Source organism: Lutra lutra, chromosome 7 (genome assembly GCF_902655055.1).
Source record: "Lutra lutra chromosome 7, mLutLut1.2, whole genome shotgun sequence".
Taxonomy (NCBI): domain Eukaryota; kingdom Metazoa; phylum Chordata; class Mammalia; order Carnivora; family Mustelidae; genus Lutra; species Lutra lutra.
In genome coordinates this window covers 27,518,348-27,542,595 of record NC_062284.1, presented here as the reverse complement: position 1 = coordinate 27,542,595, position 24,248 = coordinate 27,518,348, and the positions used below count along the sequence as shown (strand labels likewise).

Sequence of the window (24,248 nt, the reverse complement as noted above, 5' to 3'; positions counted from 1 at the left end):
TGAAACCCAAGGGAAGGCTTGCAACACTCTGTACCCTGCTCTGCTCTGGCTCCCAGGGGGAAGGCATGGCCCCAGAGGGCTTGGGTCCTCTCCAAGAGCCCAAAAGTTAGAACTTTTTAAAAAAGAATGAAGGTGAGAAACACTTGTCAGCTGCGTGTTGAAGAGGAGCTTTTTCTTGGCCAGCACAGAGAATAAAAAATACAGTTCTTATTTTTTGTTTCCTTACAAATATGTGTGTGTGTATATGTGTCATAAATTGGGAAACTACAGAAAACTGTAGGGAAAATTCCATTTAATTCTGCAGATAATCACCATTCACATTTTGAGACATTTGCACCAGGATTTTGTCCATACTTTTGTTACTGAAATGATACTGAGGCACAGATACATTGTTAGGACTCTGAAATAGGAATAATTTTCTCCTACTCATTGTACCACTGCAGAGTTTCTGTAGGCTCAGGCTTCTGCGTGCTGGCAGATGGTCCTGAACAGCAGCATGAGGGTGTCCTCACTGCAAGCCCAGGGTCTCCAGGGTGTTTGGTGAAACTTAGGGTTTCTGTCCATGACATAAGTGTAAGTTCAATGCAAAGGATGATAATACAAAAGTCCTTTATGGTTTTGACTTGCAGAATTTCAGCACCAGGAAGGTAGGGTATTTGATCATGACATCTGTATATGTCATTTGATCTAAAATGTCTACATTTTGTATATTGTTTGTTTGCTCTTTGTCTTAGAATTGGATTCTGAGAGAATATATACGTTTTTTGTTTCTTGGGTTTTTTGTTTTTTTTTTTTTTTAATTTTATTTATTTATTTGAGAGAGAGAGCAGGAGCAAGGAGAGGGACAGAGGAGCAAACTCCCTGTGAGCAGGGAGCCCAACATGGGATTCAATCTCAGAACTCTGGGATTGTGACCTGAGCCGAAGGCAGACACTTAACCAACTGAGCCACCCAGGTGCCCTTGTTTGTTTTTTATTGTTAGGTTTTTTTTTCCCCTTTTCCATCTTCCAGCTCCTAGGAAGATCCATTGACCTTAATCGCCTGATTACTCAGCGTGTCTCAGCAGCCATGTATAAGTCTCTGGAACTGGCTATTGGACGATTTGAAAGTGAAGACTTGACATCAATAGTTGTAAGTGTGCTCCCTTTTGTCCGGTTCAGCAGATTTGTGGAAAACTAGTTACAAGGATTGGAGCTAATTTTAAATTTGTCCTTAGTTTTTGCATAGGAATCAGAAGGTATGCACTGATCAAGCATGACCTATCCAATCGCTTTTTTAGTGTCTGCTCTTAGTAGTCACAATTCTAAATTGACTTCAAAGAACAAGTAATCCTAACCCTGAGTAAGTTACATGTAACTATGGCAAGAGAATGAAAGAAGAAAAATTTTAAAAATGAAAAAGAAGTGAACACAGAAAAAGTATTTGAAAAAAATGATACAGAAGATATAATAATATATAATATATATAATATGTTCTATATTGTACATAATAAATAATAACAATATAATAATAGTAATGAAGATCTAACATACATATAGGGAACACACATATTATAAAGAAAAACCAAAGCAACAGGATGGAATAAATATTAAAAGTTGTATTTCAAGAAAACATTGATAGAATTTAAGACTTGTGCTATTATCAACAATAGCCAAACTATGGAGAGAGCTCAAGTGTCCATTGACTGATGGAATATGGATAAAGAAGATGTGGTCTGTATACACAATGGAATATTACTCAGCCATCAAAGAAATGGGAAATCATGTCATTTGCAGCGATGTGGATGGAGCTAGAGTATATTATGCTAAGTGAAGTAACTCAGAGAAAGACAAATGCCACATGATCTGACTCCTATGTGGAATTTAAAGCAGAAAACAGATGAACATATGGGAAAGGGGCAAAGAAAAAAGGAGAGAGGGAAACAAACCATAAGAGCCTCAACGATAGAGAACAAACTGAGGGTTAATGGAGGGAGGTGGGTGGGGTTGGGCTAGATAGGTGTTGGGTATTAAAGAGGACCCTTGTTAGGATGAGCACTGGGTGTTGAATGTAGGTGATGAATCACTGAATTCTACTCCAGAAGCCAATATTGCACTGTATGTTAACTACCTAAAATTTGAATGAAAAAAATGTATATATCAACAAAATTAAGACATGCTATAAAATACATATTAAAAGCTTATGGCATGTGCCTGGGAAAACTGACTTAAAGTGGCCAACACTAAGGAATATTGCAGTAAAAGTATTAGACTTTAAAGGAAAAGAAAAAATCCTCTGGATATCTGAGCAGAGTGATGAGAGAAAGAAAATTTGTCCTCAGGGCTTTGCCCCTAGCAATTCCTGCCAAAAGCCAAGGAAAGGAAGTATGAATTAAGGATTTCATGCAAAGCCAAATAGGTTTCCCAGGAATGAAGCCTGCAGGCAAGTGTGGTAAAGATGCAAGAACTCAGGGAAGATTGTTCATTTCTAGAGATGCAGTTCTGGGTAGACCAAGAGAGGCTTCGGTGAGCAGTAGGCACGACAAACTCAAAATCCACATAGGATGAGCTGTGCTCCTCATATTCTTCCACAGAATTAAAATATTATTGACATGGATATCTTACATTCTTTATCTTCATACTTGATTTTTAAAATCTGGTGTGTAACTCACATGCACAGTGTACCTCCGTTTGGACCAGCCACATTCTCATTGCCATCTGTGGCCCATGGCTGCTGGAGTGGATAGTACAGACCTAGGCGTGCTTATGAGCAAACTAGGAAAGCTTGGAAGGCCATCTGTGAATGTGCTTGCTGACTCTGCTACACAGCTGTGCTTTTGAGTAATTCCAGGCACGTTAGGCTGACTCAGGCTAATGCCTGAGGACTCAGTGCTCCAGCAAGGGTGGGGGTGGACACATCCCAGTGGTCTGTACCCTGTGGGTGGTTGGAGGCCTGCAGGGTACAATGCAGAAATGACGTCAGTGGAGAAAGAATGATGACTCTGTGGGTGTGACCACAGTAAAAAGGTATGTTTCAGAGGCAGTGGAGAGGACATAATGAATTTAAGTGTAAGAAGCAAGCTCCTTCAGGCTACTAGACCCCCACTGTGTGTATTCTTCGCCTTGCTCACCAGCCTCACCTCCGTGTGTCCTGCTGTCTTCTGCCCATTCTGCTCTGCCCCCAGCCATGGCACTGCCCTTGCAGGGAATCAAGGCCACTGTGCTGGGCCCATTTCTGTCCTCACACCCCGTCTTTGTGGTCCTGTAGGAGTTGGATGGCCTTTTGGAAATCAACCGCATGACCCACAAGCTGCTAAGCAAGTACCTGACACTGGACAGCTTTGATGCCATGTTCCGGGAGGCCAACCACAATGTGTCCGCGCCCTATGGGAGAATCACCCTCCATGTCTTCTGGGAGCTCAACTATGACTTCCTGCCCAACTACTGCTACAATGGCTCCACCAACCGGTGAGCATGCCACCTCATGGATGTCCTTGCTAAAGGGTTCCTAAATGGGATGATCTCAGGGCCTCTACGTTATTCACTAGGTTGCTGTCCCCTCCACCGTCCCCTATCATTTCTCATGTCCATGTATTCAGGCCCTTTCAGTCTCCTCTTTTTACAAGTGTAGTCCTGGGCATGTCTTACAGCTTTCCATGTGGAGACTGCACAGCAGGCTGGAGTTCCCGTCTGGGGCACTTGCTTGTAGCTCAGGGCTTGATCTCAAGGTGCATGTGGACAGCAGTTACCAGTTCTGTACCTGATGTTGGGAAGTAGTCACTGACTCTATTTTTCATCCATTCTGGGATGTTGGGGTATATAAAGATATGTCAGTTAGCCACCCTCTCACCCACCAATGCTTTGCTACTATGTTGAACAACACAGTGGCCAGTGAGGTGAGTGGCATGGTTGACAGCAGCAGTTTCATGTGATTCAGCCTCATGATAACGGTCCAAATCCTGGAATAGCCCTGTCTTGGCCTCTGTGCACTGGGTAGCCGCCTATTTGAGGTTTGTTCCATGTGCCCTTAGCTTCTGCTCCCTGTGAGCACATGCTGGGGATGTGTGTGTATGTGTGTGTGTGCCTGTGTGTGTTAAAAATCATTGTCATTTTTGTGTCCTATTAGCTATCCCCATCATTTTTTTTTTAAAGATTTAATTTATTTATTTACAGACAGAGATCACAAGTAGGAAGGGAGGCAGGCAGAGAAAGAGGAGGAAGCAGGCTCCCCGCTGAGCAGAGAGCCCAATATGGGGCCCAATCCCAGGACCCTGAGATCATGACCTGAGCTGAAGGCAGAGGCTTTAACCCATGGAGCCACCCAGGCACCCCTATCCCCATCATTTTGAAGCACTTCTTGTACCTCAAGAAGTTCCATGTTTATCTTGTACTTCTCAGGCCCTATCATTGCAACTTGTCACTTCCACAGAATTCCTTCTAGTGGAGAATATTTTAGAACTAGGCTTAATATTAAAAAGTAAGCCTGGGTGTGATCATTGTTAGTGGTATGTCATTGTTTCTAGACCCTTTTGATGTTCAGAGTTGGGAAGTTCCCTGACTATGTATCGTATTAGGGTTCTCTGACAAATTATCACAAACCATGGGGCTTCAAACAACAAAAATTTCTTTTCTCATAGTTCTGGAGGCTAAATGTCCAAAATCAGTGTGTCAGCATGGCTGTGCTGCTTCCTCCAAGACTCTGGGTAGAATCTTCTCTTGCCTCTTCCCAACTTCAGGTGGTGGCCAGCAATTTTTGGCCTTTGTTAGTGTGTAGCTGTATCATTCCAGTCTCTGCCTCTTTAGACATGTGGTGTTTTCCCTCTTAGAAGGACCTGAGTCATATTGATTCATTAAGGGCCTGCTGTACCTCAGTATGACCTCATCTTAACTAATTACATCTGCAATGTCCCGATTTCTGAATAAGATCACATTCTGAGGTACTGGTAGTTAAGACTCCAAATTATCTTTCTGGGTATACAAACCCATGAAGCATGTGTATGCACGGCTTCTCTGTAGCTGTCTACATATTTTATCTACGAATCCACACTGGTATCCTCAGTTCCAGTTCAGCCCTGGGGGGTCTTATTCTTGTTTTCTCCCTCCCTTTCCATTTTTGTAACTCCCTTCTACACTGGGAATCCTGTTTCATTATTCTTGGTATATTAACTCACTTGCTCAGTTCTAGAAAATGCAGAAAATAGTTTCAAAATTACTGATCCTTCCTACCATGAAACACAAGCCTACTAACTGGCATTCAATATTTGTTTCCAGTGTTTTTGTCTTTACATTGAGAACATATATGTGCATAAATATATATGGTGTTTCAAAGTTGTTTGGAATAATGGAGTAACAGGGTTTGGATTTACTCTTTTGCCTTAAACAAGTGAAAAATTAGACAAAATTTATGAAACCACTGTTCTCAGACTTTGCGTTTCCTTGAGGGAAAGGAAACAAAGGCGGTGAGCCCTCTGACTTCCCTGCTTTCTGCCTGGAAGCACTTTCTGGGCCTCATTGTGAAGGGGGATATCCCAAATACAGCTTGGAAGTCTTGTTTGGTGGAGGAGGCAGATTCAAAATTGAGGAAGCTGGAGCAGCTGGGATTTGCATGGCAGATCTGCAGTATGGGAGAGGAGAGAGCTACATAGTGAAATAGCTCCTGAGACCAAGTTAGGGGCCCTTTACTCTTTGCTTGAATATTAAACTGTGTGTGCATTGGGTGGAACTCCACAAGGGTAGTCAAAGAGCAACTTTTTGGGAGCTGTGAGCCAAATAATTCCCAGAGCTGACATAGAGTTAGGAGCCATTTGATGCCCTACCAGCAAGAATGGGGAAACCTCCCTGAGTACCTACACATTCAACAGAATTGCCAGAGGCCCTGCCTTAATATTATTCCTCAGGTGCCACCCTAATTATGAAAGGTTCCAGCTGACTTGAAATCAGTTAACAGCCTGCCCAAAATAACTCAGCACTTTAAAGGATAATAACAAAATCCAGACACTTGTTGCTACGGGCCACTGGCCTCCCCTCAGATGTTCATGTTCATTTCATGCACTGGTGATATTTTGCCAGTTAGGTCCCTCTTTATTTATTGAAGTGTAATATGTGTCAATTAGATTCTTTGAATTTAATAATTAGCAAATCCATATATTTTTCTTAACGATGCTTCTTTATAAAAGTTTTATATTTTAGGGGCACTGGGGTGGCTCAGTCAGTTAAGTATCTATCTGCCTTCCACTCAGGTCATGATCCTGGGGTTCTGGGATCAAGCCCCACATTGGGATCCTTGCTCCGTGGGGAGCATACTTCTTCTGCCCCTCCTCCCTACTTTTGCTCTCTCTGTCAAATGAATAAGTAAAATCTTTAAAAAAAAAAGTTTCATATGTTTAAATGAACCCTTCTGATTTGAAAGTCAGCCATATTTGACAGGTTTGCTTTAAAATCCAAGCATTTGATTTTCAGTGTCTCCTAATCCTTTATTAAGCCACAGTCTCATGGTTTTGTGAGTGTGGTTATAGCTTGTAACTAGTGATTTCAGTAACTGGACATGACTGACTGTATCTGCCTTCCCACTCCTATTTTGATGAACTCTGGATACTTGTATTATACTTGGGAGTGTTTATATCTCATGGTATTTGATTTCTTAGAATTTTCCTATGTGATGATTAGATCAGTTAACTGGGAGAAGATGTAACTGATTGATAATGGAAAAGTTCTGAATTTTAAAGAACTACCATTAAATTTCTTTTCTTTTTTCTTTTTATCCTTTTTGTTTAGATTTGTTCGGACAGTATTACCATTTTCTCAAGAATTTCAAAGAGATAAACAGCCTAATGCACAACCCCAGTATTTGCATGGATCAAAAGTAGGTTCTTTTGTGTTTGTGTTATGATTTTTTAAGTTCACAATGAAGCATATTTTCAAGTTTAGTTTAAATCAGGTGAGTTGTAATGATTTAAATATATCACTTATGATATATTTATCATATATATTTATGTTATATATATATATTTATATATAAATATCATATATATTTATGTTTGAAATGTTATTGTCTTCTTCTATTAGCAACTTCTAAAAAAGGAATGTAGTGTTGGGACAGCCCTCTGACCATGTGTTGGGTATCAGGCTAGGCCTGGCCTCATTCCTGGCCCTAAAATAAGTGAGACTGTCAGCATAGTTAAAGGTTTAAAAATATCAAACAAGGAAAGGGTGTGTAATAGGCTCAGAGGCTCATCTTTGATAGAGGGGCCAGAATATCTTGTCCAGGTGTGATGCCACGAAAGGAGGGGTGAGGTGGGAAGGAGCATGCAGAAGAGAATTGATATCCAGAAACCATAGGCAAGCAGACAGAAGTCACAGAACACCTGCTGTCTGTCTAGTAAGGTGAGATAAATGTCCAGGCTGAGGGTGGCTGGATTTGCAACAAGTTGAGAGTATTACTAAAGAATAGTATTGTTAATGTTTAAAGCACTCTTACACTTTCATAAGAAATAAACACTCTAGTAAAAAGGAAACAAGTGATGAGCAGGCATTTCCCAAAAATGTAGTAAAAAATAGAAATAGAGGGGTGCTGGGGCGCCTGGGTGGCTCAGTGGGTTAAGCCGCTGCCTTCGGCTCAGGTCATGATCTCAGGGTTCTGGGATCGAGCCCCGCATCGGGCTCTCTGCTCAGCAGGGAGCCTGCTTCCCCCCCCCCCCTCTGCCTGCCTCTCTGTCTACTTGTGATCTCTCTCTGTCAAATAAATAAATAAAATCTTTAAAAAAAAAAAAAAAAAAAGAAAAGAAATAGAGGGGTGCTTGGGTGGCTCAGTGGGTTAAAGCCTCTGCCTTCGGCTCAGGTCATGGTCCCAGGGTCCTGGGATTGAGCCCCGCATCGGGCTCTCTGCTCAGCAGGGAGCCTGCTTCCCTTCCTCTCTCTCTGGCTGCCTCTCTGTCTACCCGTGATCTCTGTCTGTCAAGTAAATAAATAAAATCTTTAAAAAAAAAAATAGAAATAGGTATCTAGCCTCACCAGTAGTTGAAGAAAAATGAGTGCACATGGGACTGTATGATTCTAGGGGATCACCTGAAATATTTCTAATATTTAAATGTTCTCAGGGTACTAAACAAGAAAAATATGCAGCCAAGAATACTTTATCCAGCTAGCCTGTCAATGAAGATAGAAAGAGAGATAAAAAGCTTCCAGGACAAACAAAAACTAAGAGAATTTGCAGTCATCAAACCAATCCTGCAAAAAATATTGAAAGGGGTTCTCTAATCAAAGTCAGAGCCCAAAAGTAACATAGACCAGAAAGGAACAGAGACAATACACACTAACAGTTACCTTACAGATAATACAATGGCACTAAATTCCTATGTTTCAGCAGTTATGCTGAATATAAATAGGCTAAAATGCCCCAGTCAAAAGACACAGGGTATCGGATTGAATAAAAAAACAAGACCCACCTTTATGTTGTCTGCAATAGACTCATTTTAGACCCAAAGACACCTCCAGATTTAATGTGAGGGGGTGAAAAACATTTATCATGCTAATGGACATCAAAAGAAAGCTGGGGTGGCAATCCTTGTATCAGACAAATTAGATTTTAAGCCAAACATTGTAATAAGAGATGAGGAAGGATGCTATAATATACTTAAAGGGTCTGTCCAACAAGAGTATCTAACAGTTGTAAATATTTATACCCCTAACATGGGAGCAGCCAATTATATAAGCTAATTAATAACAAAATCAAAGAAACATCAACAATTTTACAATAATAGTAGGGGACTTTAACACCCTCTCATTGAAATGGACAGATCATCTAACCAAAAGATCAACAAGGAAATTAGGGCTTTATTTTATTTTACTTTATTTTATTTTATTTGACAGAGATCACAAGTAGGCAGAGAGGCAGGCAGAGAGAGAGAGAGAGGAGGAAGCAGGCTCCCGCTGAGCAGAGAGCCCGATGCGGGGCTCGATCCCAGGACACTGGGAACATGACCTGAGCCAAAGGCAGAGGCTTTAATCCACTGAGCCACCCAGGCGCCCTGAAATAAGGGCTTTAAATGACACACTGGACCAGAACAACTTCACAGATATATCCAGAACTTTCCATCCCAAAGCTGCAGAATACACATTGTTCTTGAGTGCATATGGGACATTCTCCAAAATATTAACATACAATATCACAAATCAGGTCTCAACCAGTACCAAAAGATTGGGATCACTCCCTGCATATTTTCAGACCACAGTTCTTTGAAACTGGAACTTAATCACAAGAAGAAAGTTGGAAAGAACTCAAATACATGGATCCTAAAGGGCATCTTACTAAAAAATGAATGGATCAACCAGGAAATCAAAGGAGAATTTAAAAATTAATGAAAATGAAAACACAACTGTTCAAAATCTTGGGATGCAGGAAAGGCAGTCCTAAGAGGGAATTATATAAGCAATACAAGCCTTTCTCAAGAAACAAAAGAAGTCTCAAATACACAACCTAATGTTATGCCTAAAGGAGCTAGAGAAAGAACAGCCAATGAAGCTGAAACCCAGCAGGAGAAGAGTAATAAAGATCAGAGTCAAAATCAATGAAATAGAAATGAAAAGAACAATAGAACAGATAAACAAAACCAGGAGCTGAAAGAATTAATATGATTGATAACCCCCTGGCCAGACTTACCAAAAAGAAAAGAGAAAGGACCTAAATAAATAAAATCATGAGTGAAAGAGGAGATATCACAACTAACACTGAAGAAATACAAACAATTATAATAACATATGAGCTACTGTATGCCAAGAAATTAGACAATCCGGAAGAAATGAATGCTTTCCTAGAGATGTATAAACTACCAAAACTGAATCAGGAAGAAACTGAAAACCTAAACAAACCTATAATCAGCAAGGAAATTGAAGCAATAATCAAAAGTCTTCCAACAAACAGGAGCCCAGGGCCAGTTGGCTTCCCAGGGGAATTCTACCAAACATTTAAAGATTTTATTTAGTTATTTATTTGACAGACAGAGATCACAACTAGGCAGAGAGGCAGGCAGAGAGAGAGGAGGAAGCAGGCTCCCCGCCAAGCAGAGAGCCCAATGTGGGGCTCGATCCCAGGACCCTGGGATCATGACCTGAGCTGAAGGCAGAGGCTTTAACCCACTGAGCCACCCAGGCGCCCCCTACCAAACATTTAAAAAAAGAATGAATACCTATTCTCCTGAAACTGTTCCAAAAAGTAAAAATGGAAGGAAAACTTCCAAACTCATTTTATGAGGCCAGCATTACCTTGATCCAAAACCAGACAAAGACCCCACCAAAAAGGAGAATTACAGACCAATATCCCTGATGAACATGGATGCAAAAATTCTCACTAAAATACTAGCCAGTATGATCCAACAGTACATTAAAAGGATTGTTCACCTCGACCAAGTGGGATTTATTCCTGGGCTGCAAGGTTGGTTCAGTATCCACAAATCAATCAATGTGATACACTACATTAATAAAAGAAAGGACAAGAACCATTTGATACTCTCAGTAGATATGGAAAAAGCATTTGACAAAGTACAGCGTTCTTTATTGATTAAAACTTCACAGTATAGGGGTAGAGGGTACATAGCTCAATATCATAAAAACCATTTATGAACAACCCACAGTGAATATCATTCTCAATGGGTAAAAACTGAGAGCTTTTCCCCTAAGGTCAGGAACTCAGCAAGACTGTACACCATCATCACTCTTATTCAACATAGTACTAGAAGTTAAACGCAACAGAAATAAACAAAAGGCATCCAAATCGGCAAAGAAGTCAAACTCTCACTCTTTGCAGATGATATGATACTTCATGTGGAAAACCCAAAAGACTCCACCCCAAAACTGTTAGAACTCATACAAGGATTCAGTAAAATGGCAGGATATAAAATCAATGCCAGAAATCAATTGCATTTCTATACACCAACAATGAGACAGAAGAAATAGAAATTAAGGAGCCGATCCCATTTACAGTTGCACCAAAAACATCAAGATACTTAGGAACAAATCTAACCAAAGAGACAAAGGATCTGTACTCAGAAAACTATAGAATACTCATAAAAGTTATTGAGGAAGACACGAAGAAATGGAAAAACGTTCCATGCTCATGGATTAGAAGAACAAATACTGTGAAAATGTCTGTGCTACCTAGAACAGTCTACAAATTCAATGCAATCCCTATCAAAATACAATCAACTTTTTTCACAGAAATGGAGCATATAGCCCCAAAATTTATACAGAACCAGGAAAGACCCTGAATAGCCAGAGGAATGTTGAAAAAGAAAACCAAAGCTGGTGGCATCACAGTTCCGGACTTCAAGCTCTATTACAAAGCTGTAGTCATTAAGACTGTATGGTACCAGCACAAAAACAAACACACAGATCAGAAAACCCAGATTAGAAAACCCAGAAATGGACCCTCAACTCTGTGGTCAACTATTCTTCAAGAAAGCAGGAAAGAATGTCCAGTGGAAAAAAGATGGTCTCTTCAACAAATGATGTTGGGGAAATTGGACAGCCACATGCAGAAGAATGGAACTGGACCATTTTCTTACTCCATACACAAAAATAACCTCAAAGTTGATGTGAGTTAGGAATCCATCAAAATCTTAAAGGAGAACACAGGCAGCAACCTTTTCAACCTCAACCGCAGCAACTTCTTCCTAGACACATCACCAAAGGCAAGGGAAACAAGGGCAAAAATGAACTATTGGGACTTCATCAAGATAAAAAGCTTCTGCACAGCAAAGGAAACAGTCAACAAAACCAAAAGACAACTGATACAATGAGAGAAGATATTTGCAAATGGCATATCAAATAAAGGAAAAATCTAAAAAGAAATTATCAAACTCAACACCTAACAAACAAATAATCCAGTCAAGTAATGGGCAGAAGACATGAACAGACATTTTGGCAAAGAAGACATCCAAATGGCCAACAGACACATGAAAAAGTACTCAACATCACTTGGCATCAGGGAAGTACAAATCAAAACCTCAGTGAGATACCACCTCACACCAGGCAGAATGGCTAAAATTAACAAGTTAGGAAATGACAGATGTTGGCAAGGATGGAGAGAAAGGGGAGCCCTCCTACACTGTTGGTGGGAATGCAAGATGGTATAGCCACTCTGGAAAATAATATGGAGATTCCTTAAAGAGTTGAAAACAGAACTACCCTATGACCCAGCAATTGCAATGCTGGGTGCTTACCCCAATGTTTTATAGCAGCACTGTCCATAATAGCGAAACTATGGAAAGAGCCCAGATGTCCATCAGTAGATAAATGGATAATGAAGACGTGGTATGTATGTGTATATATATTTATATACACACACACACACATACATACAGTGGAATATTATGCCATCATCAAAAAATGAAATCTTGTCATTTGCAGTGGTGATGTGGATGGAATTAGATGGTATTATGCTAAGCAAAATAAGTGAATCAGAGAAAGACAATTATCATATGATCTCACTGCCATGTAGAATTTGAGAAACAAGGCAGAGGATTATATGGGAAGAGAGGAAAATAATGAAAGAAGAAGAAACCAGAGAGCTCTGGAGACAAACCATAAGAGATTCATAATCTCAGGGAACAAACTGAGGTTGCTGGAGTGGAGGGGTATGGGAGGGATGGGGTGATGGACATTGGGTAGGGTATGTGTTATCGTGAGCACTGTTTGTTAGATATGATGAATCACAGACATGTCCCCCTGAAACAAATAATACATTATATATTAATAATAATTTTAAAAAAAGAAAAAATATTTAAATGTTCTCACTTGTAGGAACCTGGACAGCTAAGGAATAAGACAAGTATAAAGTAAGGTCTGTTATGGGGGTGGTCATACAACATTGTGATAAAAAATATGGAAGCAGCCTAACTAACCATCAAGAATATTAGAATACCTTGTTGTTCAGTGGAATACAATATACTCATTACAAATACTTACTTAAATCTTGTGACATCTTATGGGATCTGTATTTTATTAACTTAAATCATACTCCAAATAGAATGACCCTAATTACAAAAAGATATATGCAGAGCAAAGATTATTGGAATGCTAAACAGTGGCATCTCTGGGAGGGCTAAGGCTGAGAAAGGTTTTCCTTTTCTGAACTCTGTGATATGTTTGTACTGTTCTCACTAGGATTTTAAGCTGATCCCTCCAATGTTGGTTTTGGTCTCAGTCTTCACATGGCCCAGCCTGTGGGCTGTGTAGGGAAGTGGGGGCTCGCCCCCTTTCCCAGCTATACACACTAGGCCCTGCGGCCTCTGAGCCTTTAACACTGAGCAGCTGCTGCTCATTCTGCTCTGAAGCTCTGAGGGACTGAGGTTTGAGCAGATCTTCTTTGTATTTTCTGCACATTATTCTCAAAGGTGCAGAAATGAGCCTATTAACATAATTACATAAAAGGACTACCTTCAGGTCTCTTGTGGTGGCTCTCAGGAGGGTGTCAACATGTCAGTCTTCCCTTATGACAGGTCTTTGAAGAGACAGGTCCTTGGCTCACTCTTCTCTCCTCCAACTTCTCCAGGCTTGTGATGTCATCTCCCTTTAGCCGCCCGCTTCTGTCTTAATCACAACCTCACAACACTTTACAAACTAATGTGTGCATTTATTTATTTATTTATTTATTTTTTAAAGATTTTATTTATTTATTTGACAGAGAGAGATCACAAGTAGATGGAGAGGCAGGCAGAGAGAGAGAGGGAAGCAGGATCTCTGCCGAGCAGAGAACCCGATGCGGGACTCGATCCCAGGACCCTGAGATCATGACCCGAGCCGAAGGCAGCGGCTTAACCCACTGAGCCACCCAGGCGCCCCTAATGTGTGCATTTAAAGTTTTCAACCTGTCAGCCAAGAAGAAAATGATAGATGTCTTAGTGGGACAAGCCAGAGGGTTAAGTAGAGGATATATTTGGGATGAAGGGGAAACAAGCGTTGGCAGAAATAGAAGCCACCTGTGTTTTGCAAGGATATGTGGAATTACAAGCTGAAATTGATGCTATCCCTGTTTTCTGCATTTGGGTGGTACCACGTGCTTTGCATGTACCTGGGAAGGGGGATGGGCATGTCCTTATGAGAAGGTGTGCTCCTAGGATGTTGTGACAAAGCTGGTTTTTGGAGGTCTTGCTCTGGCAAGGTCTGGATGCTGAGGAGGAACCAATCCTGCAGGGGGCCTGAGGGCCAAGGCTCTGTCAGGAGATGGGGTGGGTAACGGTTTATGGCAGGCAGCTTAGGGCCGGGGGCAGGAGGCAAATGGAGAATGATAGCTGGTGGAGAGATGTGACCTTAGTCCAAGCAGGAGGTAGTGCTTTGGACTAAGTGGCATTGACAGAAGTGAAGAGAAGTAGATGGGTTCAGGGGATATTTTGGAAGTGGACTTGATGGGACTTGCTTATGAACTGAAGATGGAGGGTGACAGAAAAGGAAGACCCAAGATGTTTTTCAGGAGGCAAATGGTGACAGAAAAGGAAGACCCAAGATGTTTTTCAGGAGGCAAATGGAGAATGATGGCTGGTGGAGAGATGTGACCTTAGTCCAAGCAGGAGGTAATGCTTTGGACTAAGTGGCATTGACAGAAGTGAAGACAAGTAGATGGGTTCAGGGGATATTTTGGAAGTGGACTTGATGGGACTTGCTTATGACCTAAAGATGGAGGGTGACAGAAAAGGAAGACCCAAGATGTTTTTCCTACGTTTCTGGCAGTTGTTGAGTCAAGGTATCAGTTTTTGAAGTCAGGGAGGGCTAGATTTAGAGAGGTTAAAGGGAAGATGCCTTTATCCCTAGAGCTTATGTCCACTACTCTTCCCAGGTCTATTTGTGCCACATGTCACAGACTTTGCTCTGAGTGGGGGATAATGCTGCCCTGCTGAGTGTTCTGACCATAGCCAGGCTGGCTTCAAACGTCTTTGTTGCTTTTTTGTCTTTCCTTCCACTCACAGAATCTCTCTTAATATTTCTTTCAGGGCTGGGTGAGTGGTCATGAACTCCTTCAGTTTTTGTTTTCTGGGAAACTCTTTCATCTCCTTCTATTCTGAATGCTAGCCTAGCTGGATAGAGTATTCCTGGCTGCAGATTTTTCTCACTCAGCACATTGAATTTATCATGCCAGTCCCTTCTGGTTTCTACATTTCTACAAAGAGATTTGCTGCTAACCTTATGGGGTCTTCCTTGTAAGTTAGGGACTTCCTTTGTCTTGCTGTTTTTAGGATATTTTTTCTTTATCACTATATTTTGCAAATTTAACTATAACTATAACAAAATTAACTATAATATGACTGGTGTTGGCTTGCTTTCAATTTTGATACAGCTCCTCTGGTTTTTAAAGCCAAAAGTTACGGAGATTAGTCCTCTCTATGTGAGCTTCCTAGTGCAAGGTCCTATTTCTTTGCCCTCTTTGGACACACAGCTCCCTCCTCTCGTAGGCAGCCTCCCTCTGCCTTTCTGATCTTCCTAATATTTCAGATGTAGCTTCTTTGTATTTCGTTATGGAGTTTGTTCTTCCAGGATTCAGATCGCTCTCCAAGTTATTGACTTGGAGATAGATGCTATCTTGGAGATGAGATGGGGGTAAGCTAAGGGTCCTCCTCCAGCACCTTCCCAAGCTCCTGAGGCCATCAGATATCACTGATATTTCTCATAGTTTTCTTTTGAAACATTATAATTTATTATCAAGCAAAAACCTCACACCGAATCCTAGCATTTAAATACACATGGTGGTGCTTTAAGGAGTACTTGGGAAGAGGAAAGTATATCTAAGTTGTTGATCAAAATATGCCCCCTTTCAGGAACCCTCCTACACTGTTGGTGGGAATGCAAGCTGGTGCAATCACTCTGGAAAACAGCATGGAGGTTCCTCAAAATGTTGAAAATAGAACTACCCTATGACCCAGCAATTGCACTGCTGGGTATTTACCCTAAAGATACAAACGAAGTGATCCGAAGGGGCACGTGCACCCGAATGTTTATAGCAGCAATGTCTACAATAGCCAAACTATGGAAAGAACCTAGATGTCCATCAACAGACGAATGGATAAAGAAGATGTGGTATATATACACAATGGAATACTATGCAGCCATTAAAAGAAATGAAATCTTGCCATTTGCGACGACGTGGATGGAACTAGAGGGTATCATGCTTAGCGAAATAAGTCAATCAGAGAAAGACAACTATCATATGATCTCCCTGATATGAGGGAGAAGAGATGCAACATGGGGGGTTAAGGGGGTAGGAGAAGAGTAAATGAAACAAGATGGGATTGGGAGGGAGAGAAACCATAAGTGACTCTTAATCTCACAAAACAAACTGAGGGTTGATGGGGGGAGGGGGGCTGGGAGAGGGGGTTGGGGTTATGGATATTGGGGAGGGTATGTCCTATGGTGAGTGCTGTGAAGTGTGTAAACCTGGCGATTCGCAGACCTGTACCCCTGGGGATAAAAATATATGTTTATAAAAAATAAAATTAAAAAAAAAAAAAAGCACTCCACTCTTGCTAAGAGCTAGAATGCTGCAAGTGACAATGATAAATGAGAGTGTATTCCTGAAGATGTAATTAATCTGCAACAGGGTCAGAACAGCTCCTTAGGTAAATGAAACTAAATCAGCTGTGTAGTCTATAATTAACTTACAACCGTATTAGTCCAAGTGTAATATTATTCATTATATATGTAAGGTATTATTTTCTCCATATGAAAGTTGTAATTTGCTAAGTAATGATTAACAATTCATCTTAGTACTTTAGTCATATTATCATAATATAATTGTCATATATTTTCATTTAATTCCATTTACCGTTTCTATTTGAAAAGCAGAGGTAAATTTGTATTCTTTTTGTCGGGTGTACAAAAATGAATACTTTAGAGATAAAAAAAAAATATATGCCCCCTTTCAGGTGGGATTATGGTTGTAAGTGGGGGTTGTAGGCTTGGGCACAGGATGGGCACTTAGTGGAGCTTCCAACCTGGTCATTGTTGTGTTTGGTAATTGTTTAGTCCCATACTTTCTATTTTTGGGTTCTAGGACCACCCATACATTCTGATTGTCTAGAAGGACTCACAGACTCAAGTCAGTTATACTCACAGCTGTAGTTCCTTACTGCAGAAGGATGCAAAGCAGGACCAATAAGGGAAAAAGACACATCAGGTGGTGGTCGAACCAGGCACAGGCTACCAACATTGTCCCTTATGGGAATTGCATGGTTCATGCAGTTTTTCTGCCCGGAGAATAGGAGCCCACTCAATTGCTCAGGTCCAAGGCTTTCACTAGGGCTGGGTACATAGGCACATGCCTCCTGTCTTGACTGTTCACAGCTACTAAAAACTCCAGAACCCCCAGAAGGAAAGGAGCCCCCATAAATTACTATTTATACATCCAGCCTAGACAAGTTGTAGCATGGTTAAATGTCCCAGTAGTAGAAAACAACTTTATCAGTTGGTAACATTTTACAGGCTAAATTCCCAAGAATTGGAAGCAGGGCTCCTGAGGATACTCAAGAGCTGAGCATCCAGGCCTGCTGTGCTGATTCTTCAGAATCAGCTTTTTGATGTGGTTTTTGGTGTATGTAAAGGAAATATTTAAGACAATTATAAAGGGGGCAGGGGAGGATTCAGGGAACCTAAATGAAGGGGAGGTTGATATACTTCAATCCAAGTGGTAAAATGTTGATAACAGTGGATTGTGATAACTCATAATGTAAGACCTAGAACAACCACTAACACATCTGGGTGAAGAGATACTCTTGAAATTAGTATATATATATATATATATATATATATATATATATATATATATATATATCATTCACAGTGGAATTCTAGAAATGTTTAAGTGACCCAGAAGAAGTCAGGAAGAATGAAGCAGACCCTACTTAGATTATCTATCAATAATTACATTATGTATAATCACTAAATATAAATGTACTAAATTTAAGTGATCTAAATATAGTTAAAATACTGAGGTTTGGCAGAGTGAATTCAAAAAACATGATTGAACAAGTATGCAGTTCAAATAAATTATATTGGTGGGTTGAAAGTAAAAGGATGGATAAAAATACATCATGCAAACATTAATCAGAAGAAAGGAGTGACTATATTAATATAACATAAAGTAGATTTTGAAGCAAAGATAGTCGGAGACCCAAGAGGGACATTATATTATAGGGCCAAGCTACCAAGAAAATATGGCGATCCTAAATGTTTGTGTACCAAGTAACAGAACTTCAAAATACTTGAAGCAAGTACTGACATAAGAAAAGAGCAATGAAAAGAGCAATGAACAAGTCCACAATTATTGTTGGGGAATTCAACATTCTTCTTAGTCATCAATAAAGTCAGTAGACAGAAAGTCAGCAACAATAAAGAACTTTAGTTGTTTACAGCATCAACCAAAAGGATATTATTGACATGTCTAGAATGTCCACCCAACAACAGCGAAACATACATTGTTTTCAAGTGCCCAGGGAGCATTCCCCCACATAGACCATATTCTGGGCCATAAAACAAACCTCAAGGAAATTAAAAGAGTTGAAGTCATACAGAGTATGTTCTCTGACCATAGTGGATTCAAACTAGAAGTCAGTAATAATAAGATGACAAGATAATCTCCAAAGGCTTGGAAACTACTGCATTTCTATCTGATCCATGGGTCAAGAGGAAGTCTCAAGGGAAATTTTTAAAAAGACACCTAACGAAATGAAATCTAAATCTATCAGAATTTGTGGGATGCAGCTGAAGAAGTGCCCATAGGGAAACACACAGCACTGAATACTTGTTAGGCATCCTCCTGCTGAGTGTGCACCATGTCCTTAGATAAGCTTGGAGGTGCCCTCCTACCGGAAACCACCCTGATTGACTTTGTCACCTGCTCGCCTTGTGGGAGCCTCTGTCTCCAGCTCCATGTGTGTCCCTGAGAAGACAGTTTCCACTGCTCTGTCGTTCTCTTGTCCTCTGGAGACTGGGAGCACCTCTGAGGAGGGAGGAGGCAGCAGTGAGGATGTGCTTGTCTCTCTTTCCAGGACCTCAAAATGGCTTGTGTAGAACTGGCAGTTTGATAAATCTTTGAAATTGGTTTTCTTTCTGTTTTAACAAGCTTGTTAGTCATGTCTTTATGTTGAAGACATAAATACCAGTAAGGGGGAGTCTAATAAATTCCCTGGTGTTCTCTGCCTTAAGGGTATGTATAGTGACTGGATCTTGGGTGCAGCAGTTCTTCATCTTATGGGCACAGTAAGCATATGGAGAACACTGGAGACTTCATGAAGCACTTACATTCTTTATCCCCCAGGCTTTGAACTTGGCGTACTCTAGCATTTATGGCAGCTACCGGAACTTCGTGGGGCCTCCTCACTTCCAGGTCATCTGCCGGCTGCTTGGCTACCAGGGCATTGCCGTGGTCATGGAGGAGCTACTGAAGGTCGTGAAGAGCCTGGTACGTTTCCTTCCATGGACTTCCTTTACATGGTGGAGGGTTCTGCACCCAAATGTCCTGTGAGGAGGGGAATAAAGGATTCAAACACTCCACTGAGCAATTCTTGGATACAAATTGGGTGTCCTGCAGTTCAACTCAATTTTAGCACTATCTACCTGGAGGTGGCATCAGATCGCACAGTTCAAGGGCTTTCACCCACAAGACTGCCCCACGCCCACCCTCACTCAATCTCTTAATATAATTTGTCACCTGTGCCTCTGACCCACTGGCTATAAATCAGAGGTTTCTGCAGCCCCCTCCTTGGATTCAGTTAACTGCTAGGGCAGCTCACAAAACTCAGGAGACCAGTTTACTCACTAGATTACCAGTTTATTACAAAGCATACAAATCAACAGCCAGGTGAAGACCTACATAGCTAGAGGTCCCAAAGAAAGGAACTTTTGTCCTTGTGCAGTTTGGGTACCCTCAAGGTGACTTTTGGAACTGTTCTGGTTCCCCAACTTGTAAGCTCCCCAAACCCCACCCTATTAGGTTTTTAAGGGGGTTTCACTACATAGGCAGGACTGATTAAATCATTGGCCTTTGGTGACTAAATGAACCTCTAGCCCCTTCCCCATCCCCAGAGGTCTAGGGGTGGGACTAAAAGTCCCAAATCTTACCATGGGGTTGGTTCTTCTGGCAACCAGCCCCCATGGGTAGGTGCTTTCCGAAAGTCACCTCATTTACATAACAAGAGACACCTTTAAGAAGCTCTTTTAGGATAATTTGAAGGGTTTTAGGAGCTTTATGCTAGGAACAGGTAAGACCATATATGAAGTTTTTATTTAAAAAAAAAAAAAGTGTCTCACACAGCCTTGAATTCACTGGGGTGGAAAAGCCTGGTCTATGTTATTTTAAGTAATTCATAGAAAAAGCTAAGTGCCCAAATACACATTTCCTTATAAGAAAATGTGGCCTTTATATGAAGAAGTAACCTTCCCCTACCCCCTTACAGGGTGTATGCCCCTTTCCTGGGTGCCAGGGATTAAACTGTGAATAAAGGATTAGACACTCATCTCTGTAACTTGAGGTCAGAAGTTATGTTTACAAGTCTTTTATTTAAGTCTTTTTGGAAAGAGAGTGAGAAAATGATGTTTGTAGACTACATAGATTTAGTTTCTATGTATTATTTCTGTTAACTGAGAACTTCATAAAATCTTAATCTTTAATCTTTTTCCGTTATTTTAGTCATTTTTTAAAAGATTTTATTTATTTGAGAAAGACATGAGCAGGGGGAGGGTCAGAGGCAAAGGGAGAAGCAGACTCCTGCTGAGCGGGGAGCCCAGTGCGGGACTTGATCCCAGGACCCCAAGATCCTGAGCCAAAGGCAGATGCTTAACTGACTGAGCCACCCTGGTGCCCCTATTTTAGTTGTCTTTCTGTGGTTGAGCCCATTTCTTTAAGATTCTTCAGGTCTTTTCCATCCTTAAAGCTGAATTTTTGGCCATAGATAAAACTGGCAATCCTCAAGGAGAGGATATGATTATTAACAATGCAAAGCAAAAGTTGAAAGAATTCTCAGAAGTTGACAAAATATACAATCTTTTTGGATCAAAAATCAATTAGAATATATAAAAGTTGGGTCTTTTGACACAGCCATGACTACATGACCCACTCAGTCTCTATTAAGACCCTCAGCTAGAGCCTTTGCCCCAAAACACATAACTTGGAAGGTGTTAGGCACATGAGGTGACAGAGTCCAGTGTTGGAGCTGCACCAAATCGATCAGAAGAATACAGGAACCACCCCATGGGGATGTTGCTTCCCCAGAGCCACTGTGCTCACCAAAGTTGGAGTCCCTTGCTTTCCCACTGTCACAGCTCACACCATTTGCCTCCTGAAAGGGGAATTGTGTTTTATTTTTTTATTTTTTTTTTAAGATTTTATTTATTTATTTAATAGACAGAGATCACAAGTAGGCAGAGAGGCAGGCAGAGAGAGAGGAGGAAGCAGGCTCCATGCCGAGCAGAGAGCCCGATGTGGGGCTCGATCCCAGGACCCTGGGATCATAACCTGAGCCGAAGGCAGAGGCCCCAACCTACTGAACCACCCAGGCGCACCCCGGGGAATCGTGTTTTAGAACATGCAATTAGTTAGTCTTGTTAAGTCACCCTGGTGGCAGTTGTTTTCGTTCTGTGGATAGGATTTCCTTTCCCAGCCAACATGATTTTCGGTCCTGCTCATTGCTATGTGTTTTACAAACAGACTCCTTTTTAGAAGCCCCATGCACCACTCACAACCTCTGGGACAATGTCGTCAGTGGCTGATGCAGCCTCTCTCTCCTGCAGCTGCAAGGCACAATCCTGCAGTACGTGAAGACACTGATGGAGGTGATGCCCAAGATCTGCCGCCTGCCCCGGCATGAGTATGGCTCTCCTGGTGAGTGTGGCACCTCCATGGGGGTGTAGCATGGAGGGAACAGCATGAATGGTCAAACCCCAGTGTAGGAAATCAAGTCGAAATTTACTGATAAGGATAGTATCTGCTTTGCCCGGGTGGGAGGAAGCCAGGAATCTAATCAAAGTCTGATGAATCGGTTTCCAGTAGAACAAACAAACCAGCCTTCCATCTGGGAGCAGGTGGGTGGGCAGGTGTGCTGGAATTACCACATTTGAGGGAGGAAGCTGGTAGTGGGGAGGCAGCACCATTAGTCGCCTACATGATGGGGCTCTGAACACTGGGAGGCCTCGACTCCTGGACAGCACTGGGACCTTGAAGATCACCAACCAGGGAGGGGCAGGGAACTCATCTGCTGGGTCAACTGCCCTGGTTATCCTTGCAAAATGGCAGTTAGGACCAGGCATGTTGGCCTGAGGAGTTTGAAACCTGTTAAGTCTCTAACTTTGTTCTTCTTTGAGTTGTTTTGGCTATTCTAGGTCTTCTGCATGACCACATAAATTCTGGAGTCAGTTTGTGGATTTTTGACTGGGTCGGCATTTGAATGTATAGATCAAATTAAGGAATATTAACTTTCTTTCCAGCTTTTATGCCTGGTCTTGTTGTGCCCTTTACAATATGCAGGATCTCTAGAACAGTGAAGAAAATGTGTTGTCTTGCTCTGGAGCTCAGGGAGAAAGTATGCAGGTTTTACCACTGAGTATGACATTAGTTGCAGGTTTTTTATAGATGCCATATATCAGATTAAGTATGTTCCCTTCTGTGCCTGTGAGGGGATACTGAATTTTTCAAAACCCTTTCTGTTTCTGCTGGAGATGTGGTCTTTTTCCTTTATTCTTGTGATGTGGTGCTTCCTCCGAAGATACAGGGTTGATAGAGATGGAGGCTTTGGAGCCAAGGCCCAAGGCCTAGGTGATGGACAAACAAGAAAGATGTTGGGGTCAGGGGACATGTGGCCATCTTCATAGCAGGCACAGTGGCAGTGTCTGAGGATGTTTCATGACCAGCACGAGTGCTCCTAGCTGTAGACCCCAGACTGTGCCTCCAACCCCCTCAGTCTCTCTACTCACTCTCTGCTACCACAGGCATCCTAGAGTTCTTCCACCACCAGCTGAAGGACATTGTTGAGTATGCGGAGCTGAAGACAGTGTGCTTCCAAAACCTGCGGGAAGTGGGCAATGCTGTCCTCTTCTGCCTGCTCATCGAGCAAAGCCTGGTGAGTGCTCAGCCCAGCCAAACCCCAGGCCACGCAGTCATTCCCCACAGGTGCCTGAAAAAGGCATTTTTCTAGAGGCCAGATTTATTAGGGTTATTTAATGAGGGTAAAGCACCATTCTTTTTTTGTGTGTGACTATTTAGATTTTAATTTGAATTTGTTTCCTGTAACTAAAAAACAAAAATGCAAGATAATTCATCATTTAAGAATGTTTTACTATGTGAGCCCTGTGGAATGTTTTATTATATAGTATTTGCTCCAGCTAAAAAACATGTGACATATAGCTCTAACTTAAGTCTTCCTCACTGACAGGACACGTTCCCTTACCATATTCTTCAAGGGTATGTTGCATCTTCATATATCTTTGCTCTGCTCTGAAAGTTCAGAGTATCAGTATCAGCTTGCCAAATGTATTGAAGAAGCATATTGGCATTTCAGTGTTAATTGGTTATGTCTTTAGACCTATTTGGGAAAATCTTTTGCTGTGTTGCTTCTTAAAGCACTCTCCTTTCTTCAGGGCCCTGGGAGCTTGACGGGGACAGGTTCATGTTTTGCAGTGACTGGGACCATGGTGCCCATATGCCTTTCAGGGCATGGAATTCAGACTGCCATGTTTTTAGGGCCCAAGCTACTGGATTGGCCACCTTACATCCAATTACAAATATATAAATATAGATATAGATAGATATAGATATATGTTGTCAGGTAGTCCAAGGTTGGGTGTGGATACCTCTGGGAGCTGATGGCCTCCCATCGGGACCTGTATCTTTTGGCTTTCCCCTCTGTTGCTGTGGTCCTGGGTAGACCCTTTCTACGTGGTAACAATGAGAGGGCACCCTAGGCCATCTGCAAGTCAGCATGGACTCTGAGTGAACAACCCCTCATGTGCCACCCTTTCCCACAGCAGGAGTGACAGCATGAGGTGGAGGACCCACCAAAGTCACAGGGTGGGCTGGGCAGCCCTGCAGAGAGCAGGCAGGCTGGCTGTGGGGCCAGCAAGCAGCTGACATCCAGGCCAGCCTTGCTCCAGGAATATTAGGGAGAACTGAATCTTCTATTGCACTATCTGTGAATTTTTTAAAAAAGATTTACTTATTTTAGAGAGAGCACATGTGACTAGGGGGAGGGGCAGAAAGAGACAGAGAGAAGCAGACTCCCTGCTGAGAGCAGAGTCCAA

General features: G+C 41.7%; 1 protein-coding gene across 2 annotated transcripts in view; it reads left to right on the top strand.

The window, feature by feature from the left end:
- Window positions 1-24,248, top strand: part of CYFIP1 (cytoplasmic FMR1 interacting protein 1) — a 127,982-nt gene that overhangs the window by 86,123 nt on the left and 17,611 nt on the right. For both annotated transcript variants that reach the window (XM_047735369.1, XM_047735370.1), the window contains exons 21-26: window positions 1,012-1,131; window positions 3,247-3,446; window positions 6,753-6,840; window positions 19,276-19,419; window positions 21,747-21,837; window positions 22,941-23,071. In XM_047735369.1, the coding sequence (XP_047591325.1) occupies window positions 1,012-1,131; window positions 3,247-3,446; window positions 6,753-6,840; window positions 19,276-19,419; window positions 21,747-21,837; window positions 22,941-23,071 (774 nt within the window). The remainder of the gene's footprint in view (window positions 1-1,011; window positions 1,132-3,246; window positions 3,447-6,752; window positions 6,841-19,275; window positions 19,420-21,746; window positions 21,838-22,940; window positions 23,072-24,248) is intronic.